The following is a 22,739-nucleotide window of genomic DNA, read 5'->3' on the forward strand; positions in this document are numbered from 1 at the left end:
CAGTTTTGTACTAAACATAGGAAGGGTTACAAAACTTGCAGTCCCCAGGGAAGAACCAGGATCTTTACTTTTGATGCTCGCCTTAATGGAGTACAGTAACATATCAACCGTACAACATATAGCTGCTGACAGAGCTGTGAGCCTCAATAAAGTGTAAGATTTCTTGCTCTGGGGTGGACACAGTGCCTGTTTGCTATGTTTATTATTTTTTTTTTTTATATTTATACCCCGCCCTACTCCCAAAGGGCTCTGGGCAGCTTATAGTGGCAGTAAGCCTAAAATAATACATAAAACACATTAATATTCTGCTCTACCCCAGCCAGAGGCTGGGCTCAGGAAGGCTTACACTGAGTCAACATGCAACATATACAATCAGTGCATAATACAATCATCAATACAATCTATAAATAATGCAGTCTTTAAATTGTACAATTAGCAATGTAAATAATTTGAATCAGAACAATGAATAGTTAGCATTTACAAAATAATCCAACTTAAACACCTTTCCATTGTTCATTTCAGTCTTCAACAGTGGATAAATTTACCCAAACAAATCTATAAATAACTAGGAAATAATAAGAGTTCCCACTAAAACCTACTAGACCTGCCCACCCACCTCCTTTCTCCAAATGAACTAAGTGGCTGCCCAGCCCCACCCTCTCCAGGTGTTGCAAATGGGGTGGAGTGGGACTCACAAGCACTCTGGGACCTTCCACTGGACTGAGGGATTAACCCAACTCCCTGTATTGTGCCAGGGCCCTGAGGACGCATCACATGCATGCATTTATTTATCAGGGCAAGGTGTGCTCTGCAGGTTCACACAGTCTCCACATGCACGGCCCTGGATCCATACCTGTCCATTGTTTGTTTATGTTGGTATCTGTACTTTCAGTCTGGGCTCCCTTTTCCCTCAGATATTGCACCAAGTACCCTGTGTTCTGCAGCCTGTATATATCATGCACACTCCTTAACTTAGCCCCCTCCTCTTCCTGACCCCATTGCAAAGAAAGAAAAAAAAAACAGCACCGTTGCCACTTCTAGTACTATGCATTCATGCATAGAGAGATGTCTGAATAGTGCAATGAGTGTTGACCTTGTGCTAAGGAGATCTGGGTTCAGATCCTAGCAAACTCACTGCATAGCCTTCGGAAATCACTGATTCTCCGCCTGGTCTACCTCCCTGGGTTTATGTAGCTTAGCCTGTGTACATGTTCATTAGCCCCTTGGCCCACATGGCGTTATCTTCTGAAATGTAGGCCTTTGTGGGGTGGTGGCTGGACTAGGGCAGGGGTCCCCAACCTGTCTGAGTACCTTTTTGGTAGTGGGCGCAAGTATGAAATGGCTGCCGTGAGGGATAGAGCCAACCACTCATTGCCAGGAAATTAAGTCATACATGACTCAAATAGTAGCTTTTCAGCATTTCAAGCAGAAGCTGTTTAACAAGGCTTTTAAAATGTACTTTAAAATGTATTCTAGCATGCTGTCAGTCACACTGTGCTATGGTGGCAGTTTCTGCCAAAACAATGTGTAATAAATTTGCTCCTTCACAGCCTATCAGACCTCCAGTGGCCAGCCGGAAGCCCTACTGGGCAAAAGTCCCACCTGGCCCCACCTGCTTTCTAAAACATCTGATGGGTACCATGTGTGCCATGGTGCCCACTGGGGGTCTTCAGACTGCGACAAGGGAGACCTGGGTTCAAGTGCGGATTCTCCCACGCAGCTCTTCCCGTGGCCTTTGGCCCGTCGTTCTTCCTCTTCTGCCTTGCAGTATAGCTGTGAGGATAAAGTGCAGCGCAGGGGAGACCGTGGAGCCTGACTTGAGTCCTTGGAGAGGAAGTGTTTTAGCAAGGCAACTCTGCCCGCTTCTCCCCTTGCAGAGTGTCCAGTCCCGCACACAGCGGTGAGGCTTTCATGGCGTTTCCTTTCTGGCAATCTACTTCTTGCAGGTTCAGAGGCCTGGGCCCGACAGTGATTGTGTGTCCGACCACAGTGATGCATCAGTGGGTGAAGGAGTTCCATACTTGGTGGCCTCCATTCCGAGTGGCAATTCTACACGAGACAGGCTCTTATACCAACAAAAAGGTACCTTACTCAAGCATTGTGGTTTACTAGATTAATGCTTTATTGAGCATAGCTTCTGTGAGTTTTGTCACTAATACTGAATATGACTGTAGCTGATGTGACAACATATGTTTTTCCTCTAAAACTGCTACCTTCTGGTTGGACAATGATATCTGCATTATCATTGGAGAACTTTAAGGTCCTTTGCTGTTTCTTCATATGTTACAATGAGTCATGCGGAATATCTCTGTGGTTTTGTAAGCCCTCTCCCCCTGAGAAGTTAAAGGCAAGCACAGCTTGCAGCACTTAACGGACTTCCAGTAAAACAGCCCGCTTGGCTTTGTGTTCTGAACCGTCTTCTCACATGCCTTCTGGTTAGGGCCTCTCCATTCTTATGGGCAACACGATTCCAGATAGACAAGGAGTTACAATCATTTCTTCCTTCCTAACTGTAATAGTCCTGGATATCCTGTGCATTAGTTTCATAAACCTGTCATTCTTTTGCACCCTCTGCATATTTGGGAAATTAATAGGCCACCTGTCCAGAGACCGGCTTCAGGCAGCTCCCAGAGTTTTTAAAAAGCACCACTAGATCATAAAAACCATGAATCATAATAATAAAATAGTAAAAAAGTATAAATCATAAAAAGTATTAAAAGTATACGGCACGTGCTGCTGCGTGCATGCGCTGAAATCTCTGAGAGGAAGCAGAAGCCAGCTGAACAGAGCGCAAAAGGAGAGCTCTGTTGTTTTTTTTTGGGGGGGGGGGGGGGCTTTAAAATCATACCATATTAATACTGGACGCTGTGAGTTCTGCATTGTACGCTGTATTTTAATGGGTTTTAATTTATGGTTAATAGCGCTTATATTATTTATGTATTGTCGAGCTACACAGCACCCCAAAAAATATATTATTTATATTTGTATTTGTTTATGTGCTCCATCTGTGTCTTTGTTATTGTGTTGTGCACTGCCCAGAGCCCTTCGGGGGAGGGGCAATATATAAAATTAACAATAAATAAATAACTCTAACTGTGTGGGTTTTGAGGGCCTGTGTGTTTGTTTTTTGAGGGCCTGGGAGGGCTTTTGTTTGTTTCTCTTTGGTTTTGGACAGATGCTTGCTTCCAACTTCTGACAGGTTGGGCTTCTGGTGAGTCACCAGCTCTATTTAACTGGCAACCAGCTCTCTTGAGCTCTCTGAGAGGCAGCAGTGCACGCCTAGTCTGAGAGGCCGGTCTCTGGACAGGTGGCCTAGTGGCATGCACAGTTTTTATCGTTAAGAACCAGTAGTAGATGGTGAGTCAGAGACTTGAGTGGGGGCAGAGGCTTCAGCCACGAGGTCTCAGTCCCTGGAGTGCAGCGAACAGCAAGGGCTTGGCAACACTCATGTATAAGTCGAGTTTTTCAGCACATTTTTTGTGCTGAAAAAGCCCCCCTCGACTTATACACGAGTCAGCTGTATTTTCAAAAATATTTTAGGGTTTTTACTTTGTCGGCCGCCGGGGGGCACAGTTTTTAGGCTAGTGGCACCAAAATTTCAGGATATCATCAGGTGACACTCCTGATGATACCAGCCAAGTTTGGTAAAGATTGGTTCAAGGGGTCCAAAGTAATGGACCCCCAAAGAGGTGCCCCCATCCACCATTGTTTCCATATAGGGAGGCCTAATAGTAGATGGGGCTACATTTTGAGGGTCCATAACGGTAACCCCCTTGAACCAAACTTCACCAAACCTGGGTGGTATCATCAGGAGGGTCTCCTAAAGATACTCTGAAATGTTGGTACTGCTAACATAAACATTCCTCCCCTGACCAAAAACCCAGTTTTGAAGGATTTTAACTCTTGTGTTTTAGCTTGGTTGCTGGTTGAGCTAAGGTTTTTGTACTTTTAAAGTTATTGTTGAGACCATATTGTTTTTGTTGACTCCCTTTTCCACTTACAGAGCTAGTTTACTGTTTTTCTTTGAAATAAATATTCAAAAACATTTAACCTACTGATGCCTCAATTAATGTAATTTTATTGGTATCTATTTTTATTTTTGAAATTTACCAGTAGCTGCAGCATTTCCCACCCTCGACTTATACACGAGTCAATAAGTTTTCCCAGTTTTTTGTGGTAAAATTAGGTACCTTGACTTATATGCTGGTCGACTTATACACGAGTTTATACGGTATTTCTCAGACTAAGGTAAGAGTTGTTTAGCAGTTACCGGAGCTAAATGACTTTTCACAATGCCTTGAAATATCCCTTTAAATATTCAGTTCATTGTAGTATGAAACTGGCATGAAACATAATTGCAGCAGATTAAACTGCTTTCCTTTATTGACAATGGCTCCTTTGACCAAAGGTCTTGAGTCGGAATACAGTACAATCAGACGGAAATCACATCCAAACATTTACAAAACAACAAATGAACAACAAATAAAAATGATTATGACAGAATTTGAAAGGATGACTATACAGCAAAAAGAACACTAAGGATGAATTTTAAAACTATTTCTTCAATTTGATATAGAAACATGGTTAGATGGATGCAAAATTTTGAGGAAGAACTATTCTTTCAACAAGGGAGAAAAGGTATAAAATTCACATGTCAAGTATTAAGAGAAAAATTGTATAAAATGGTTCATTGGTGTTACATCACTAAGGTGGAGACCAATTACAAAGAGAAATGCTGGGAATATAAAGAGGTGAATGGTTCATTTTATTTTTTTAAATAATAATTTTTATCTTCTCATATAAAAAGACAGAAGAAAAAAGCAAAACTGAGCACAACTCATATTACACTTTGTGAGGTAACTTCCAGTTATCTCATCTTTGATTGCAGGTTAACTCTAATTTCAGTGCATACGATTAAAATGTTGTTTCAGTCATTCTTTCTTAAATGTCTTCTGGTAATTACAGTCTGTTTTCTTTAGATTTCAAACCCTGACACTGCTTCTGTATTTGAAGAGTTTTTAAAAACATATTCTGTAAAGGGTTTTGTTAGGTCTTGGAACCTTGGAACTGCCACAGGAGGTGGTGATGGCCACTCACCTGGATAGCTTTAAAAGGGGCTTGGACAGGTTTATGGAGGAGAAGTCGATTTATGGCTACCAATCTTGATCCTCTTTGATCTGAGATTGCAAATGCCTTAACAGACCAGGTGATCGGGAGCAACAGCCGCAGAAGGCCATTGCGTTCACATCCTACGTGTGAGCTCCCAAAGGCACCTGGTGGGCCACTGCGAGTAGCAGAGAGCTGGACTAGATGGACTCTGGTCTGATCCAGCTGGCTTGTTCTTATGTTCTTATGTTCTTAAGCCATAAATGGTCTCTGAAGTATTGATCAGCAGCATTTATTGAATAGGCATCGAAGCACCACACTGGTAAAGCCCATTCTAAGCTGGCATCCACAGTCCCCATTATCCCCTGTAGAGAACCCCCCCCCCTTCCCATTTTCCCAAGAATTTGTGAAAAACAGTCTTTGGAGCTATGGTGCCCGAAGCTCAGCGGCAGATAGGATGAGAGAGTTACCTGGCTTCCTGCCCTACGAGATAACAGATGTAACACAATTCCTATGGGACAGAAGTGTCAGGGGAAGCCTTGTTGTAGAAGATATCACTGGAAAAAACATGAATGCTAGGAAAAGTTGAAGACAGCAGGGAAGAAAAGGAAGACACAATATCATATGGATTGACTCAGTCAAGAAAGCCCTGACCTTCTTTTTGAAAGGCTGGTAATGAGAGGCATTGACTCATAGGGTCACCATGAGTTGGAAGCACCATCTATCTATGTTCTAGAATGTTCTGCTTGGGCCCTAGTGCTTACCTAGTGCTGCCCCAAAGGCACTAGGACCCAAGCAGAGCATTCTAGAACATAGGTGGTCCAGAAAATGGCTGATCAATTCACAAATCTCCTGAGATCTTTCAGTGGGACAGAGTATAGTGCGCACACAGGGTGCGTTGATTTATCCTGATCCATCATGTTCTTTTCCCCCCAACCAGCTTGGCACAAAGTGGCCCTTGAGGCTCCTCAGATTTCAGTTGGGAAGGACTCTGTGTCCCCCAACAGTGTGAGTCTTTGTTCATGACGTTCATTTTTCTCAAGGCAACAGGGCACTTGGTGCCTTGTTCTCTAGGCCTGATCCAGCAGAATCTTGGTTCTCTGCTAGGTAGGGGGGTAGATTGAATCCTCCTCCTGAAAACAGGGAGAAAGAGTCAGGCCTTCATTTGAATGGACCAGTGTTGCCCTTTGGATTGTGAGGCCTTGTTTCCTCCGTAGATTGTAGGTGGTTTCTCTCCTGGGGTTTGTGTGTTTTGCTTTCTTTGAAATGTGGAAGGGAAAGAACAACCCCCCATGAACAGTTCAGGTTGCAAGTTCATCTGAAGCTGGCTGAACCTGTTGCATAATTGTAGATCGCCACTAACATAATATGGATACGCCAAGATTGGCCTTGGCTGTCGCTGCATGATCCATGTGGGGCTCAGCAACTTTGTTCTGAGCAGGCAGCTGCCCCCCACCCCCATCCCCAGTCCAAACCTTTGGTTGTCATCACCACGCTAGTTAACACAGTGGGGTAGGAACTACTAAGCAGAAAGGCTTCACATACCGCCGTTGACAGATTGCCGTGCTTGCATTGGGTGGGGGGAGTTTGTGTGGGGAAGGTTTTCTCTTACCAGTGGTTTACGCTTCCTCTTGAAAGCAGGGCAGAGTGAGCCACCCTCAATAGGGCGGATGTTACACATCCGGACTGGGAAAGGCGGGGGGGGGGATCTTTCTCCGTGTTCTGTTCTTAGTTAGTTGTCTTTCTGCTTGTGGAGCTGATCCAGGACTGTTTTGGCAAATAAGCATCCCCTCCTCCTGGCAGAGGGCATAACTGCTGAAGAACTTTTCTGCTACCTGGAGTAGGTGCCATGCCAGACTGCGAGGAAGAAAAGAAATGTGTTGCCAAGTAACAGAATTCCTCCATTCTTTTGTACAGCACGTCTTTTGGACATTAAAAGCTGCCTTATATTGGATCAGACCATTGGTCTGTCAAGTCATTATCTATCCTAAGTGGCAGCAGCTCTCTAGGGTCCCAGAGAGAAAACTTTTACATCACCATCCACTTGACCCTTTTAACTGGAGTTGCTGGGGATTGAACCTGGGGCCTTCTGCAGGCCAAACAGATGTTCTGCTGATGATCTACAGCCCCTCTGAGCCACCCTGGGTTTTTGCCTGTGTGCTCAAAAGGAGCCAGTGTTCTATTTAGGTGGAAGAGGGAGCTCTATGAGGGGGTCTAATTCTGTTGGAAGACATCACAAGATACATCGAATTCAACCCTTTGCAATGCAAGAATATGCAATCACTTCCAACAGATGGCCATCCAGCCTCTATTTAAAAACCTCCAAAGAAGAAGACTCCACCACGCTCCAAGGCAGCATATTCCACTGTCCAACAGCCCTTACCGTCAGGAAGTTCTTCCTAATGTTTGGGTGAAATCTCTTATCCTGCATCTTGAATCCATGACTCCTGGTCCTCATCTCTGAAACAGCAGAAAACAAATTTGCTCCATCTTCAACTTGACATCCCTTCAAATATTTCAACTTGGCTATCATGTCACCCCCTAACCTTCTCTTCTCCAGACTAAACAAATGCAGCTCCCTAAGCCACACCTCATAGGGCAGGGGTCTTTTAAACTTAGATTTAATGTATTTAACTGTGTAGTTACCCAGAGATCCTTTTGGAACACCAGTCACCATTCCCTTAGGATCTCATCCTGAATAGTTTGGGGACCTCTGCAAACAGGGCCACCCGGCTGCTCTTCTCCAAGAGGTCAAGCTGTTATGGGATTGATGTAGATATGAAAACTTACCACAGCTGCATCTATGTGTACACACGCATGAAGCTACTTTGAACTGAACCTGGATCCATCAAGGTCCATCTCGTCTTTTCAGCCAGGCATCTCAGCAGAGGTCTTTCACATCACGTACTGTTTGGCAATAGCGTACTACTAAGGGGGACATGGGGTATCCCATGTCCCTGGGCGCACGCCATTTCGTCATGTGGGGAGGCGCCGGGCACCGGCTGGGTCCCCCTGCCCAGCCTCTCCATCAGCTCAACAACCCGGCAGCTCCCCCCCATGCTGGGGTGTTGGTCTCCGCGGCTGCAGGCCGGCTCCCCCCCACCCCAGAGACTAGGAGAGTAGGAGCCGGTGTATCGTCACGGCGCCTGCTGCTGAGCCCTGCCCCTCCCGGCCTGGGGAGGGCAGCGGCTGGCCTGCAGGGAGGCTGGGGGGCCGGGCTCAGAGGCAGGTGGGCCCTGCCCCTGCCCCTTGTCCACCCTCGACCTCCATGCTGGCTCCAGTAAATGGGGCACCGGGGGGGGGGAGCTGGGAAAGGGCAGTGCGGGGAGTTGGTCATGCCCCCAGGCACCATTTGGGCCCAGTACGCCACAGCTGTTGGGACCTTTTTGCTTGGAAAAGCTGGGAATTGACCCTAGAACCTTCTGCCTACCGTGCAAGTGGACATTCAAATCTAGCTCCGTTCCTTTTTCATTGTCATTATCTTTCCCTTTCCACCACCATCCTTTTTGCCTCTTACATTCCTCTGCTAGCAAGCTAGTCTTCTGTTGCAGCCCCCCCCCCCCCCCGCTACTTCGCAGTCCTGTCCCAGTCCTCTTTTTTCCTGCACTTGAAGCAGGGTGTGTTTATGGGAAATCAAACATCAGTTAAGAAAAAAGTGAGAAGCCCAGGCTTCTGGGAGGGAGAAGACGCACAAGATATTAGTTCGAGAGCTGCCAAAGCGCTGGTGTGAACCCTTTCTTACAGTCTGCTTCTGCTGGAATGGACCAAGGTCCCTCTAACCGTTGCAAATCGCCCCTCCCTTACAGAATTTGATACCGGTTAGCAAACCTCCCTTACTTAATCCTGAACCAGGGAAGTGGTCGGTGATTAATGCGCTGCGCTAAAAAAGCTCTGTTGCATCTCCATGTTTTTCCTTCATTGTCAGCACAAATCCTTGTTTAATAAAGATTTGGCTTGAAGGAAATTTTAATTACAGGTTCAGTAAATCCTGAGTCGGGATCCACTGGGCTGTGTGTGCCGAGAGTGGCCGTGCCTGCGCTGGTACTCCTGTTCTCTCCGCTGCCTGACAGTGTGATTTATGGCTGTTGTTTTCTACCACTCCACTGTTTGCCCTCTAGGAGGGATTGGTCTCCTGAGCCCCCATAATAACAGCGGTGCTTTCACAAAACATCTTTTAATGACAACGTTGTAGCCGCCTTCTGTAAGTCAGGCTAATTGCAGACGTACCCTATTAATTGCAAAATCTGGGAGAGGTTACATATTTTACAAGCTTTTAATTTGAAATCGCCTGAGATGATTTGTCTTAAGTGTTTGAGTAGAGATGCCCATATTATTTTTCGATAGACTTTGCTTGGAAATAAAGACAGTAAGTCTGCATTCAGAAAACCTGGGCATCCGTCTCCTGGAAGGACTGCGGCTTTCATTTGGGCTGGCTTCTTAAAACTGCAGGTGTTGCTTGAGGGAGCCAGACAGGGCCTGCTTTTACAGCCAGTTTTTTAGAAGTAGAGAATTTTTTCCGATTAGAGTTTTAAGCAACAATCCGTATTAATTCATTATTTTTGTTATTCTTTTGATTTCTATCCCTTTCCCCATCTAATTCAGGCTCAGGGTGGCTAACAGCAAATTCCAATAATTGAAATCAATCATTTACCATTTAAAATCCTCAATATCTATTAAAATTCCAATGGCACCCTTCAACCATGTTACGATAGCAGGGAACCAGTCGGGGGGGGGGGGGATAAGGGAAGGGGGAAACAGCAGGGTACGCTCAATAAGAAAAGTGATGGGAAGTAAAAGGTGGTAAACAACAATAGGATTTTTTACCTTTTGAAAAAGCATTTTAGGAAAAAATACAACTGCATCATGGAGAAGTACCTCCCAGTTCCTGGAAAATCAAAATGTTGCAGAATTCAGTAATATCAAATGTGTCTGTTACATAATTTTGTGAAGAATCTATTTTAAAAAACTACACTTCAAGAGTTGTTTTAAAAAAACTATTGACATGTATTTAAAACTCTTGTACTGATCTTAGAAGCAAAGCTAAAGTTAAGCTTGCTACCTAAGAACAGTGTTGTATGGAGGAGACATAAGTTAGGCAGATAGAGGAAGAGTGGTACGGTGAACGCACATGTACCAGGTACATGTGGAATTGGTGCACCAGACGGTAGGCACACTGTACAAGTTCCTGCCTTACACTTCCTGTTAATTTGTAGTATCCTGCATTCTATTGGCAGAAGGGTCTGATCGTTGCACATAAATCTTCCTCCAACAATCCTTCCAGACTCTAGGAAGATTGAATCCTATGGTTATAGAACTGATATGAACTAACAGCCACATAGGTTGGGGGTCTGCATTGCGGAAGGAAAAAGGGACAGCACAACTTGATTTCCTTCCCCACCCCAGAAGAGCTTGATCTCCGACGTTAGCTCTGTATTTAGATGTTACCAAGAAACATGGATGTTAGTTCTTGGAGTAGTGCGATATAGTACTAGTAAAATACGTATAATTGCTTTTTTTATTTTGGATGAAGAAGAATATTAAGGGAATTCATATGTGTCGTCCAGGGAAGGAGGTGTCTATTTACAAATTGAATGAGATTAGACTTGGTTATCCAGCAGCCACTTGAGAAAACTGTTCCCAAGGATTTCTGTATTACCAGATTGGCGTAGACCAGATTTCAGGAGCACCTGGCTGTCTGACTCCGAGGTGCCATTTCCCCCTTCGTCTGCAGCCTGCTTCTCAATCTGCTTGTAACTGGCAGTTCTACCTTTCTGTTTTTAGGTGAGGCTGATTCGAGAGATTGCAGCATGCAACGGCATTTTGATCACTTCCTACTCGTATATTCGCTTGCTGCAAGATAGCATCCATGGTTCTGACTGGCATTACGTGATTCTAGATGAGGGGCATAAGATCCGGAACCCAAATGCTGCCGTTACGGTTGCTTGCAAACAGGTACGGGCCGGGAAGACAAACATCAAGGTATTTGGAGGCTTTCAATAGAAATCTCTTGTGCTCTCATAAACTCCGACTTGGGCTCGGAGGGTAATCTTCTGCACCCAAACACTCCAGATTCCATCCCTGGGAATGCCGTAATGTCAAGACCCCAACTCCAAGGTCTTCTTGCCATTCCAACCCCGGGAGTTCTGAACACATGAATGAATGGCATGAAATGGATTCCTGCTTGTGGTAGAGCTGGGCTTGTTTAGAGGCTTGTAGTCTTGGTTTTCCCTCCCTAGCCAGACAGCACCCGGCCCTTATCAGGGCCTGGGAACACTTTTGCTTTTGGGAAAACCATTAGCGGAGGGGTGCATAGCGGGGGATTGAGTCTGCTGCCTCGTGTGAAAATATTAGATCCAGCAAAAACTCTCTGGAGCGCACCTGCTCGTTTATTCTGATGCAATAGACTCGGTAAAGCCGAGTCTGGTTATTGAGAGGGGGTTGACGGGCGTGACACCTAATATAACGTACTGTTGAAGTCTTCCACCGCTGGAATCAACTGGGCATTGTGGATTTTCCAGACTGTGTCACCATGAACTGATAGTTTTTGCTCCCAACATTTCACCCACACGTGCAGGGGAAACATGAAGAGTTAAAACTAGCAGATCAGTCACACAGCCTGGAAAACCCACCATGCCCAATACCCTACTTTCATGCCATACACATGCCAGCTTTATCATTTTGTAGTTGGCTTCCCTTTGTTTTGGGGTTGAATATAAATTTAATGATAGCAAAGGGGTTAGGGAGCTGTTAAAGAGAGAACCAAGATGATGAGAAATTTGTAAAAGTATTAGGGATTTAGATGTTGATATTGAGCAAACTGTTACGGCCTTAACAGGGGTAAGGATTTTATTAAAGGGATTCTCCACCAGCTGCTAAAATATAACAGCACAAAAGTAGCAAAGGGGAATGAGCTCTTACGTTGGCAGCGAGAGGGGCCGAGAGGAGATCTTTTAGACTGTATCTACGGGGAGTGAATTCTGGCAATGAATATTCCACAGAGAAGCAAGAGTCCAAATTGAATTTAAATGCTTTATATAAATTTGTTTAAAAATACACACACCCAGTAAGACACAAGGGCACATACATTCAAGTTCCTGAGATATAGAAAGGTGTTAAAAATATAGATTGGAGATAGAAATGGAAGGGGGTTTTCAGGGAAATACGTTACCTAAATTCAGCTGAAGAAGATCTTGTAGAAGGCAAGGATTTCAAATGACCAGCATCTGAATCCAAGCGAAGGACGATATCGTGTCTCAAACTGACCAGACCAAGGGAGGTACAGGCTAGTAATGAGCACATGTGTTGGGGTGAACTGACCTCTTATACTCTTTTGCCCAGGAAGAGGCGGAACTAGTGAGTTATAAGTTTCCTTTTTCTAAATTCTCTGGAATTTCCCATGCTGTGTTTGGGGGTGCTGAGGTAATTAGTCACTCTTCTATTGTTCTACACCTTGGGATAATGGGAGTCAATTGGTCCTAGATTAAGTCAGGAAGCACAGACTGGCTTTAGGCAAAGTAACTCTTACAGTCTCTGCCTTCAGTATTCAGATTTGAATGAGGCTTGATTGATTCAGGATGAGGTAAGTGGTTTTGGGACAGTCATGACAAAGGGAAGGAAATGCAGAGAAGTAACTATTTGTTTGCTGACCTGGGTTCCCGGAAGAGATAGGAAATGCAGTATTTGATAGCTAAAAGTGGCTTTCCATATTCTTTGTCTTAACAGTATCTTTGCAAGGTGTGGTAATCAAGATCACGTCCAAAAACAAAATGAGACCTCCAGGTTATGCAGAAGTAACTCATCCACTTGATTAGATTTTGTAAAGCAGACTTTTTGCCTGTGGCCTGCTTTCAGCTTGGACACTCTGCTAACACCCATACAAACAAGGAAACTGGCATGTTGCAGCATATAGCATAAGAAACAATATGAGAAATATGAAATCCAATATTTCCTAAGCCAGGATATACAGGGCAGGGTTACAATTCCGTTTAGGTGCAGATGTCTTACAGAAGCCGTGACGCAGTTATCTTATTTAATAATCAGGGGTCGGATGCCACAGACCATTAGCGGAAAAGACATTCAGTGCGGTGGATCTTCCCTGCGTCTCTGCTTCCCCCACCAGCTGACATTATTTTTCAGAAATCAGTGCTGGGGTTCAGACTGCCATACAGTCCAAAAAAAAAAACCACACTGCTGCTGTGAGGAGGGAAAGTTGGTGAATTTCCCTCCCATCCCCTAAGAGGAGACTCCTGCCCCAGTGATTGCAAGGGAGGTGACGCCATTCCTCTTCCAGCATACAGGTTAGCTTTTTGTCCGCAAGGGTGCCCCAATCCCCAGCAGTGCCTTTTGGGGAATCACGAGGCATCTGGGGAGTGGGGAAGGCAGGGAAGATCTCCTTCCGACAGTACCTTGTGTTTGGCAATTGCAGGGTTTAGTCCAGGGGTAGGGAACCTGCGGCTCGAGAGCCGCATGCGGCTCTTCTGCCCTTGCACTGTGGCTCCATGAGTTGAGCTGCCGGCCCCATCCTTGCCCGCCCTGCAGGCAGCAGGAGTGGGCTTAATCTCAACTTCTTTACCATGATTGACTGGGCTGTGCGAGGCTCCGCTGGCTCACTGGGCCATTTCCCCTCTTCTGCCCCATTGAGCTGAGGCGGGCGCTTTCCCAGCGGCCGGTGAGGCCGAGCCACCGGCTTCATCCTTGCCCGCCCTGCAGGCAGTAGGGCGAGCGCATCCATGCGCTTCTCAGAATGAGCAGAGTAAAAGGTTAAAAAAACCCAATATATATAGTGTTATCTTTATTTTAAATAAAATAGCAGGAGCAGCAGTGGCGTAGGAGGTTAAGAGCTCGTGTCTCTAATCTGGAGGAACCGGGTTTGATTCCCCGCTCTGCCGCCTGAGCTGTGGAGGCTTATCTGGGGAATTCAGATTAGCCTGTACACTCCCACACACGCCAGCTGGGTGACCTTGGGCTAGTCACAGCTTCTCGGAGCTCTCTCAGCCCCACCTACCTCACAGGGTGTTTGTTGTGAGGGGGGAAGGGCAAGGAGATTGTAAGCCCCTTTGAGTCTCCTACAAGGAGAGAAAGGGGGGATATAAATCCAAACTCTTCTTCTTCTTCTTAAATGTCAAAAATTATTTGTGGCTCCAAGTGTTTTCTTTTCCCATGGAAAACGGGTCCAAATGGCTCTTTGAGTGTTAAAGATTCCCTACCCCTGGTTTAGTCCCTTCAAATATGACTGTGATCCAAAGACCCGTTGCAGAAATGCCCAAAAATTTAGGAGCCAGGCTTGTTTGCCAGATTTCAGGGTTTTTAATTACCATCAGTATATTTAATTTTCAAATATGGCCTCATCTATGGATTGGGGTCACAGTGGCAGGAAGAAGATCTGAGATCTTCACAAAAAGGTTGGTGTGTTAATGACCATCAAGTTGCTTCTGACTCGTGGCCCTCCTTGCCCACCCACCTCCTCCCCTCCCTCAAACTCCCTCCCCTTGGCTCCTGGCACCAAGGCAATTGCACTGGGGGCTGGCGACTGTGTGGGAAGAAGCCTCCCTGCCCCCAAGCCCACCTCAGCTGCTGAGGGGAAAGTTGGGGGGAGGCGGCTGAGGGGATAGCATTGGAGGCAGCAGGCAGAGCCACATGGAGGAAGGATGGGCTGAATGGTGGTAGAGGTGAGTGGGCAGAGATCAGACTGAGCAAAGAGGGTACTGAAGGAGGGAGTGTTGGGGAGAAGCAAGGAGGACCACATGTTTAGGATGATTCCCATGCCCAAATGGGAGAGGCGGCAAATAGTAAATGGAAGCTTGACCTGGGACACCTTTATCTCAGAGAAATGTTAAAATGCAAGAGTTCATTGGTAATCGTATTTTTCTGCCTTTGTAACACACCTTTTAAAACCAAGAAATCCTTCTGCAGTTCAGCACTCCGCATCGAATCATCTTGTCTGGCTCACCAATGCAAAACAACCTGAAGGAGCTGTGGTCTCTCATGGACTTCGTATTTCCCGGCAAACTGGGAACGCTGCCTGTCTTCATGGAGCAATTTTCCGTTCCAATAACCATGGGGGGGTACGCCAATGCTTCTCCGGTTCAGGTAAAGTTAACGTAGGGCAGTTCACATGGAAAACGCAACAGTAGATTGTGCGTATTCTGCTGCATTATCTTGCATGTTCTGAAGCACATTAGCTAGGAAGAAAGAGGCAGAAATGGATCTAGGAGTCTAAATTAACCTCAAAGTGGCTAAAAGGAGACGTGAGAGAAATATGTGTAAAGCACAATGATGACAACATGATCACATCCAGAAGTAGCTGAGATACCTTGAGCCCCGGGGCCTGGAGGATCCCAAGAACTACAGGGAGCACGTTGGATTTTGTCCTTTTGTCTGTCCCCTGTCTGTCCCCCCCCCCCCCCCCGGCACTTTTGAAACTGAGGGACTTCCTAAAAGCAGTTTCTTAAGTCTGACATTCAAAGAAAAGAAAAGTTCAAATGGGGGGGGGGGTGATCTTTTCCCCTGCATATTTAGCCTGATGTGGTGTCCAGTACCCAAAGTGTAGTAGATGTCAGCCATCTCAAAAGAAATTTTGCATGTGAAAACTCTGAAAACATAGGTCGTTTGCTGATCCTGACGCTCCCATGACTGTATTTGTCAGCATTCTAGAAAGTGGAGAAATATATAGCTTCTTTAGACATTTGTGAAATTGGCTGGTATCTGGCAATACACTCAAGCTTTGGAACATTCTTACTGCCTCCTATGTCAGCTTTTACTAATTTAGGTAGGTCAGTACTATAGATGATATACTTTTGCTTTCTTTTAACTGTGTATACGATATTTACATGCTCTATGACCACAATAAAGATTCTGATTCTGATCGTAAATAATTGTGTGCAACTGACTCGTGGTGACCCCAGGACCGCTGGGTTTTCAAGGCAGGAGAGGGGCTGGTTTGCCATTATGGCCTCACCCCACCCAGCAGCCCCCACCTTCCTTGACGGCCTCTTGTCAAAGTGCTGACTGGGACCAAGCTTACTGATCTCCCAAGCTCTACTGGGTTAGCCCAGTTATTCATCAGATCTGGGAACCTGAGCAGGGTCAGCCCTGGCCTACCTCACAGGATTGTGGCAAGAATGAAATGAGCTGTCCTTCATTCATACACCTGTCGTCTCTTTAGGAAGCGAGGAATAAAAATGGCCTTCTTTTCTTCTTTGAAAGGTTAAAACTGCCTATAAGTGTGCTTGTGTTTTACGGGATACCATTAACCCTTACCTGCTGCGAAGAATGAAGTCAGATGTTCAGATGAGCCTCTCACTACCAGATAAAAATGAACAGGTACTGTTCAATTGTATAATTTATCTGTCTTGTTAGTTTTCGCAGGGTGACTTGGCTTATTATGAAGGAATGCAGTGACGGCATGGCAACTGTCTTCCCCCCTATTGTATATATAGGTTCATCTTCGTGGGTATTCTGTGCAGCCCCACATAGGGGACTGCACGTATGCAGGCCAGCTGCATAAAAGAGTTATAAGCTTTCTGTCTGCCGCTCTGAAGAGCACTCACTCCCCCTCCCCGTCACATGGTGGGAAGGGGAAGAGTGCTATTCCCTCGGTTCTCCTTTCGCCACCATGGAGGAAAGAAGTTCTTGCTTCAGCTCTGCTTATTCTTCACCTCACACCAAGCCTCAGGCTCCGTGAGGTATATTTTTTGACAAAATTGTGAGCCAATCCTAACTCAAGAAGCTGTTCCAGTTTTGGGGAAAACCTCAAATCAATCTGTTTATTTTGCAGGATAACACCAAGTGCAGGAGATATTGCTCGAGAGCAGGCATCAGCGCCAGAGCACTGGGGGATGCATTCCAATTCCATTGGAGGGGGGAGTTTCTGTATGTCTTCCCACCATTCAACCTACTCGGCAGTGATAGCCAAAACCCAAGCTGATAAGACCTGAGGAGGCATTCTCACGGCCCCTCATTGGGGCAGGCATTTTTGGTTCCACATCCTAAAATCTTTGACCAGGGCTGCAACCTTCACATTCCCTCCAGCCCTGCTCAGTGCGGGTCCTCTGTTGCCCCACGATGTCTGAGCACTCTGTCTAACAGCTTGGCTGCTTCAGCCTTAGAAAAGTGGCCTAAGAGGGTAAAAGTGGTCCTCTTAGCATCCAGAATCGAGTCCACCAGAAAGTCCTATGAGTATAGGTTGGATTGTTTTCTTCTGTGGGCACAAAGGAAAACATTGTACCTAAATGGTGAGACTTACCTTGTGGTTTTGATCTTCACCTGAAAGACTCCAATCTGTCTACCTCTTCAATTAAAGTGCATCTCTGCAATTTTAGCATTTCATCTGGGTTTGGATTCTTTCCCCCTACAAGGTTTACGGAACATGCACCCCGCCTGTTAAGAGACCTGTGCTACAGTGGAGTTTGGTTTTCAGTGGGTTAATGTGAACCTGTGACCTTCGGTGACTTTACACTCCTATCCTGTAAGACTGACTTCCTCATTGCCATTTCCTCTGCTAGGAGGGTGAGAGACTTGAGGACTCTTGGGTATGATCCACCTGTCACTAAATTTCATCAGCAGTAGGTGGTGTTGTGCCCCAGCCTGGATCAGTTGCCAAAGGTGGTTTGAGGATTCCACATGGGTCAAACATTGTGTTGCTGGTGTTCTTCCCCAAAATGTCTTCCCAAGCAGAGCAATCCCTCCTCACATGCTAGATTAGCACAGGGCATTGCTTTTCTGCATCACCTTGTAGACATAAGGAAAGACAGTTACCTTTTCATTTGTGTTGAGGAACAACATAGCAGGTGAGCAGTAGCTACGTAAACCCTTTCCAGGTGTGTGTCCAAGGCCATGAAGCTGGCCTCTGACTCCTCAGGGTGGCTTGGCTGTTGGACCAGAACACAAGCAGTGTCAGCTGCCTGGGCACTGAATGTTCACATTCAGGATCTTTGCAGAGCAGCCACGTGGTCCTCACTGATGTCTTCTTGTGGCACTATTCAGCAGGGAGGCCGTGGTGGGCAAAGCAGTTCTGCTGTTCATACACAATATTGTACATTTTGGAAGCATGGAATTTGTGTTCCACTAGCCTTGAAGCTTGTACAAGACAGGTACACATCCAGGTTCTGGTTAGGTTAGTGGACTTCCATCGTATTACACTTTGTACTATGCAGGATTTTTATTAGTGTTATTAGGGTCTGTATTTCAGATCCCTTGTGGAATTGTATCGTTTGTGGATTTGGACCCGTGTCATACCTATAACAAAGATCTCTAGGCAGCAATTGCTGCAAGTCTTCTTCAGTGTCATCTCTACTGTGTTAGTCATCAAATAGACAGCCTCACATCTGCCGCCAAGCTGTTTGAGCTTGCTGGTCTCCCCATGTGGGGCTGCACAGAATACCCACAAAGGTGGAATACAGAATTGCACTGGCCTGCGTAACTGTAGTTCATTGAATGGGTTTTCTGTGCAGACACTCATCCCTCTCTCCTGCCCTGCTGTGGGCTGTTGTTCTTTCTGCTGCACCACAACCGGCTTTTCCAGATCCTTTATTTAGCCATGCCGGTGGTAGGAGAACTGAGGGACTAGCACTCCTCCCCCTCTCCTCACGTGACCATAGGGCGGCAGTCTTCCCTCCCAATAGGAGGGGGTGGGAGGGCTCTTCCGAGCTGCAGAGCAGACAGAAAGCTTGTCAGTCTTTCTATGGCTGGCCTGCGCAAGCACATTGTGTGTCTGCACAGAAACCCATTCAATGGACTACAGTTGCGCAGGCCAGTGCAGTGCTGTCTATCTGAGAAGCACAAAAAGGAGCAATGCAGTTCATTTCCGCCTGTTTGGAATAGAAAACATTTCTGAAACCATAAGCAAGGAGAATAATGCAAAAGTTCCAGTCATTCTCCACGTGTGTGGAGGGGAGGTTGGGAGAGAGGGTGCACCTGAAAATGCCAGCAAGGTTCATTAGTGCCTATCATGGGCAAAGAGACATTGGTCACAACCCAGGAGCATGACCTTTGCTGCCTCCAGCCACTTCGGATCACCACAGCCACTGGATTAGATCAGGATGGTGGGAGGAGACAGACATTTTGCGAGAGACGTGGCTCATAAGAGGATCCCCGGGTCTGTGAATTTTTTCGTGAAAATTCTGACCAGTGTGATTAAAGCGGGAGCTGGGCCAGTTGTTCGGCCTTTGGGGTTTTTCCTGCTCCTCTGATTACGGCATGAAATGCAGTTACTTTCTGTGTCATCTCTCTGCAGGTTCTGTTTTGCCGTTTAACAGATGAGCAATACCAAGTTTACAAAAACTTCATCGATTCCAAAGAAGTTTATCAGATCCTCAATGGAGACATGCAGGTTAGTGCAGCTGAAATTGCTCAGTAACTTGTGTTGCTAATTGCCTGGAGGGCCAGCAGTGCCCTGTCCCTTGAGCAGAGGCTGATTCACCAGGGGGTGTGTGTGTGTGTGCGCGCGCGCACACGGGCGTTTTCCTCCATGTGGTTAAGAGTGTCGGCTGACCATTTGCACACTATTCTGGACAGGACATTTTTCTCCAGTTCACCTAACTGCCCTGAACGACTCTTGCCCTGAAAACCCTGCAGCTGTGGCTTGATAGCCCTTTCCAGCACCTCCCAAAAATCAGCGTAGCAATAATTCACCACCTTAGCGCTTGATTGTTCTGCCAGTGCTGTGATATTTGGACTACAATCAAAAGAAGGACCTGCTTTGGATAATTCACAGAAATAACTGTCTGTTAGCTTTCAATCTGTTCAGTCATGGATAGGATAGGAATGTTTTGCAAGTGAAAACTTTGGGCTGTGTACTCTATGTAGGTTTTCTCCGGACTGATCTCCTTGAGAAAGATCTGCAACCACCCGGACCTCTTTTCCGGCGGCCCCAAGATTTTGAAGGGTGTTCCTGATGAAGAATTAAACGAAGAGGACCATTTTGGTTACTGGAAGCGTTCTGGGAAGATGATTGTCATTGAGTCTCTGCTCAAAATCTGGCAGAGGCAGGGCCACCGAGTGCTGCTGTTCACTCAGTCACGGCAGGTGGGTCCTTCCTCCCCATACGGAGCGTGAGTTGGCTGCTGGCAGCTAGAAAGTTGTTTGTAGAATCCTCTCAGGAGCACGAGTGCTTTCACCCCACGCAAATGGAGTCGTCGCTCTTCCTTGCTGGGTCGTTCAGTCAGCAGAGGAGGAGAGAATGATGTCAGCTGCTTTGGGGTGTCATGGGGAAGAAAGACAGGTATAAATAAAGCAAGGATGTAAATTCCGCCGAGTGCATGAAATGCATTCAGCAGTTTTCCACTCGTAAGAGCGCTCCACTTGCTTAGATCTAGCTTGCAAATCTTTTCCTTGCTTTCAGCAGCAAAGAACAGTGGGCAGGAATTCTCCATTCAGGCCCATTTCACAGATCCCTTTTGCAAGGCACAGTCCCCACCCCTCGCCCCCAGGAGAGCAGAGCTTTGGCTGCAGAGCTGGATCCGTCGTGTGTCAAACGGCTCCTGCACCGATGCCGGGAAGTTCTGGAATACGAGGTTGTGGTTTAATTTTGGCAACCAGCAGAGCTCTTTCCCCTCAATGCTGCAGATGTTGCACATCCTGGAAGCGTTCCTGAGGCAGAGGAGCTACTCCTACTTGAAAATGGACGGCACCACGGCAGTCGGGTCCAGGCAGCCGCTGATAGCGAGATACAACCAGGTGAGAAACTCTGAGCCCTCCCTACATGCTTGCCGTTGGCCAAGTGGGAATGCCAGTAGTCAATCTGGGAAAGACACATTGCAAGCTTCTGGGAGTGCATCCAGAGGCCAACCAACAGTCCAGCACGTGCATCCTACCGAGCGAGGGTGAGTCCATAATATAAATCACCCCGTTAGAGCAGCAGCGGAGGTAATATCCTAGGGGACAATTTGATCATCAGTTGCAGTGATGTTTGGACCTAACTATGTGCGCTGGATTTTACACTTGTTCCCCCTCTGATCTGATGTTCTATCTGCAGTGGATACCCAGAGGGATGATGTGATTTTGGACCCTGGATCAGCGTAGCATCCAGATCAGCTACTATGAGCTTGTGGGGGCGGGGTCCTAATAAGTGTGATGAATAATTTCTGATATTTCTCAGTTACATTTTAATCCTGCCCATCCCCCAAGGCCCTCAAAGTGACAAAGATGTTTCTCCACCCCCTCCGTTTTACTCTCACAACAGCCCTGTGAGGTAGGTTGGGCAGAGGGTAGCTGGACCAAAGTCAGCATGTGGACTTCCTGGCCCAGTGAGGTTTTGCCACCCTGGTCTTCCTGTTCAGAATCTACTGCTCTAAATAGACTGGCTGCCTCATGCGGCAACTTCCTGGTCAGAGTGCAACTGCCCGACAGTTTTTGATGAGGTTCCTTGGGAGAATTATTGAGATCAGACATGTAGCAGAGATTTGTTTCCTTTATTACTGCGGCTGGGAATTTTAATTTCATTTCTGCCCTTTTCTTGTCTCTGTTTGTTCCGGGGTTTGCTGTAGCCTCCTTCCCCTTTGCTGAACCTCACAGTTGTCTGCTCATCATATAATAGCCACACCATCAATTTGACCTTTGACTATTTGTTGGACAAAATCCCCGGATCACATAGACTCAAAAGCCAGCAATATTTAGAGACCAACAAGATTTTAAAGGGGGGGGGGGGTTAAGCTTTTGAGGGTCAGAGCTTCCTTTGTCAGATCAGAGCGCTTTGGCTCGCAAAAGCTTACGCCCCAAAGATTGTGCCGGTCTCTTGGGTGCTCTTGGGATTGAATCCAGCTGTTTTCCTTCAGACCAGCACAACTACCCTGTCAAATCAGGATCATGCAGTCCAGCTACCTTTCTTGACGCAACTGTTTGGAAATGTAGCTTCGGGTTGGGTAATTTTTTTAAAATTTTGATCGTATTCTTTCTTTCTTCTGCGACTGAGGACTGCGTCCCGCAAGGCCCAGCGAGTATCTCACCCAGTCCGTGGCCCTGCTCAGCTTCAGCAAAATGGCTACTGTCCTGGGCCACAGAACAGTCCCCTTCCTCGGATGACAAATAGTTTTCCAGTTTGTTTCAAAGCAAGGCAAGGCAGGCTTACGAACATAAATACATTTTTAAAATTCCTTGAAGGTCCAGATTGGCTTTCCCTCCTGGGAGGGGAGATGGAAGAGAGGGGAGCTGTTGGTGTAGAACAGGGGTAGGGAACCTGCGGCTCTCCAGATGTTCAGGAACTACAATTCCCATCAGCCCCTGTCAGCATGGCCAATTGGCCATGCTGGCAGGGGCTGATGGGAATTGTAGTTCCTGAACATCTGGAGAGCCGCAGGTTCCCTACCCCTGGTGTAGAAAATGGGGGAGAAGGGAATGATGTGAGTTCCTTTGGATCCTCATTGGGGAGAAAGGTGGGATATGATTATTGTTAAAAAATAAAATAAGTAGTATCATGAGTTTAGTGGAGATGAAGTAGCAAAGATGTGGAATGCCTTTTTTCCCCCAACATCTTTCAAGGAAGGATCACTTCTTTGCACTTGGCTACTGTTTCCAGATTTAGTCTTGTCTAGTTCCACATAGACTTCAAAATTGCCATCTCTTTCGAGAGCCCAGCAGAACTCAGGTGGAATCCGCATGGGCTGAAAACAGCAGTGTGAAAACAGTGTAAACCTTTT

General features: G+C 46.3%; 1 protein-coding gene across 1 annotated transcript in view; it reads left to right on the forward strand.

Annotated features, from left to right (window-relative positions):
- ERCC6 (ERCC excision repair 6, chromatin remodeling factor) overlaps positions 1 to 22,739 on the forward strand; it is a 56,052-nt gene that overhangs the window by 24,610 nt on the left and 8,703 nt on the right. Inside the window, exons 8-14 of the mRNA XM_048506275.1 lie at positions 1,947 to 2,082; positions 10,888 to 11,058; positions 15,019 to 15,195; positions 16,312 to 16,428; positions 19,340 to 19,435; positions 19,912 to 20,130; positions 20,671 to 20,781. Of these exons, the coding sequence (XP_048362232.1) occupies positions 1,947 to 2,082; positions 10,888 to 11,058; positions 15,019 to 15,195; positions 16,312 to 16,428; positions 19,340 to 19,435; positions 19,912 to 20,130; positions 20,671 to 20,781 (1,027 nt within the window). The remainder of the gene's footprint in view (positions 1 to 1,946; positions 2,083 to 10,887; positions 11,059 to 15,018; positions 15,196 to 16,311; positions 16,429 to 19,339; positions 19,436 to 19,911; positions 20,131 to 20,670; positions 20,782 to 22,739) is intronic.

This window comes from Sphaerodactylus townsendi, linkage group LG08, assembly GCF_021028975.2.
Source record: "Sphaerodactylus townsendi isolate TG3544 linkage group LG08, MPM_Stown_v2.3, whole genome shotgun sequence".
NCBI lineage: Eukaryota > Metazoa > Chordata > Lepidosauria > Squamata > Sphaerodactylidae > Sphaerodactylus > Sphaerodactylus townsendi.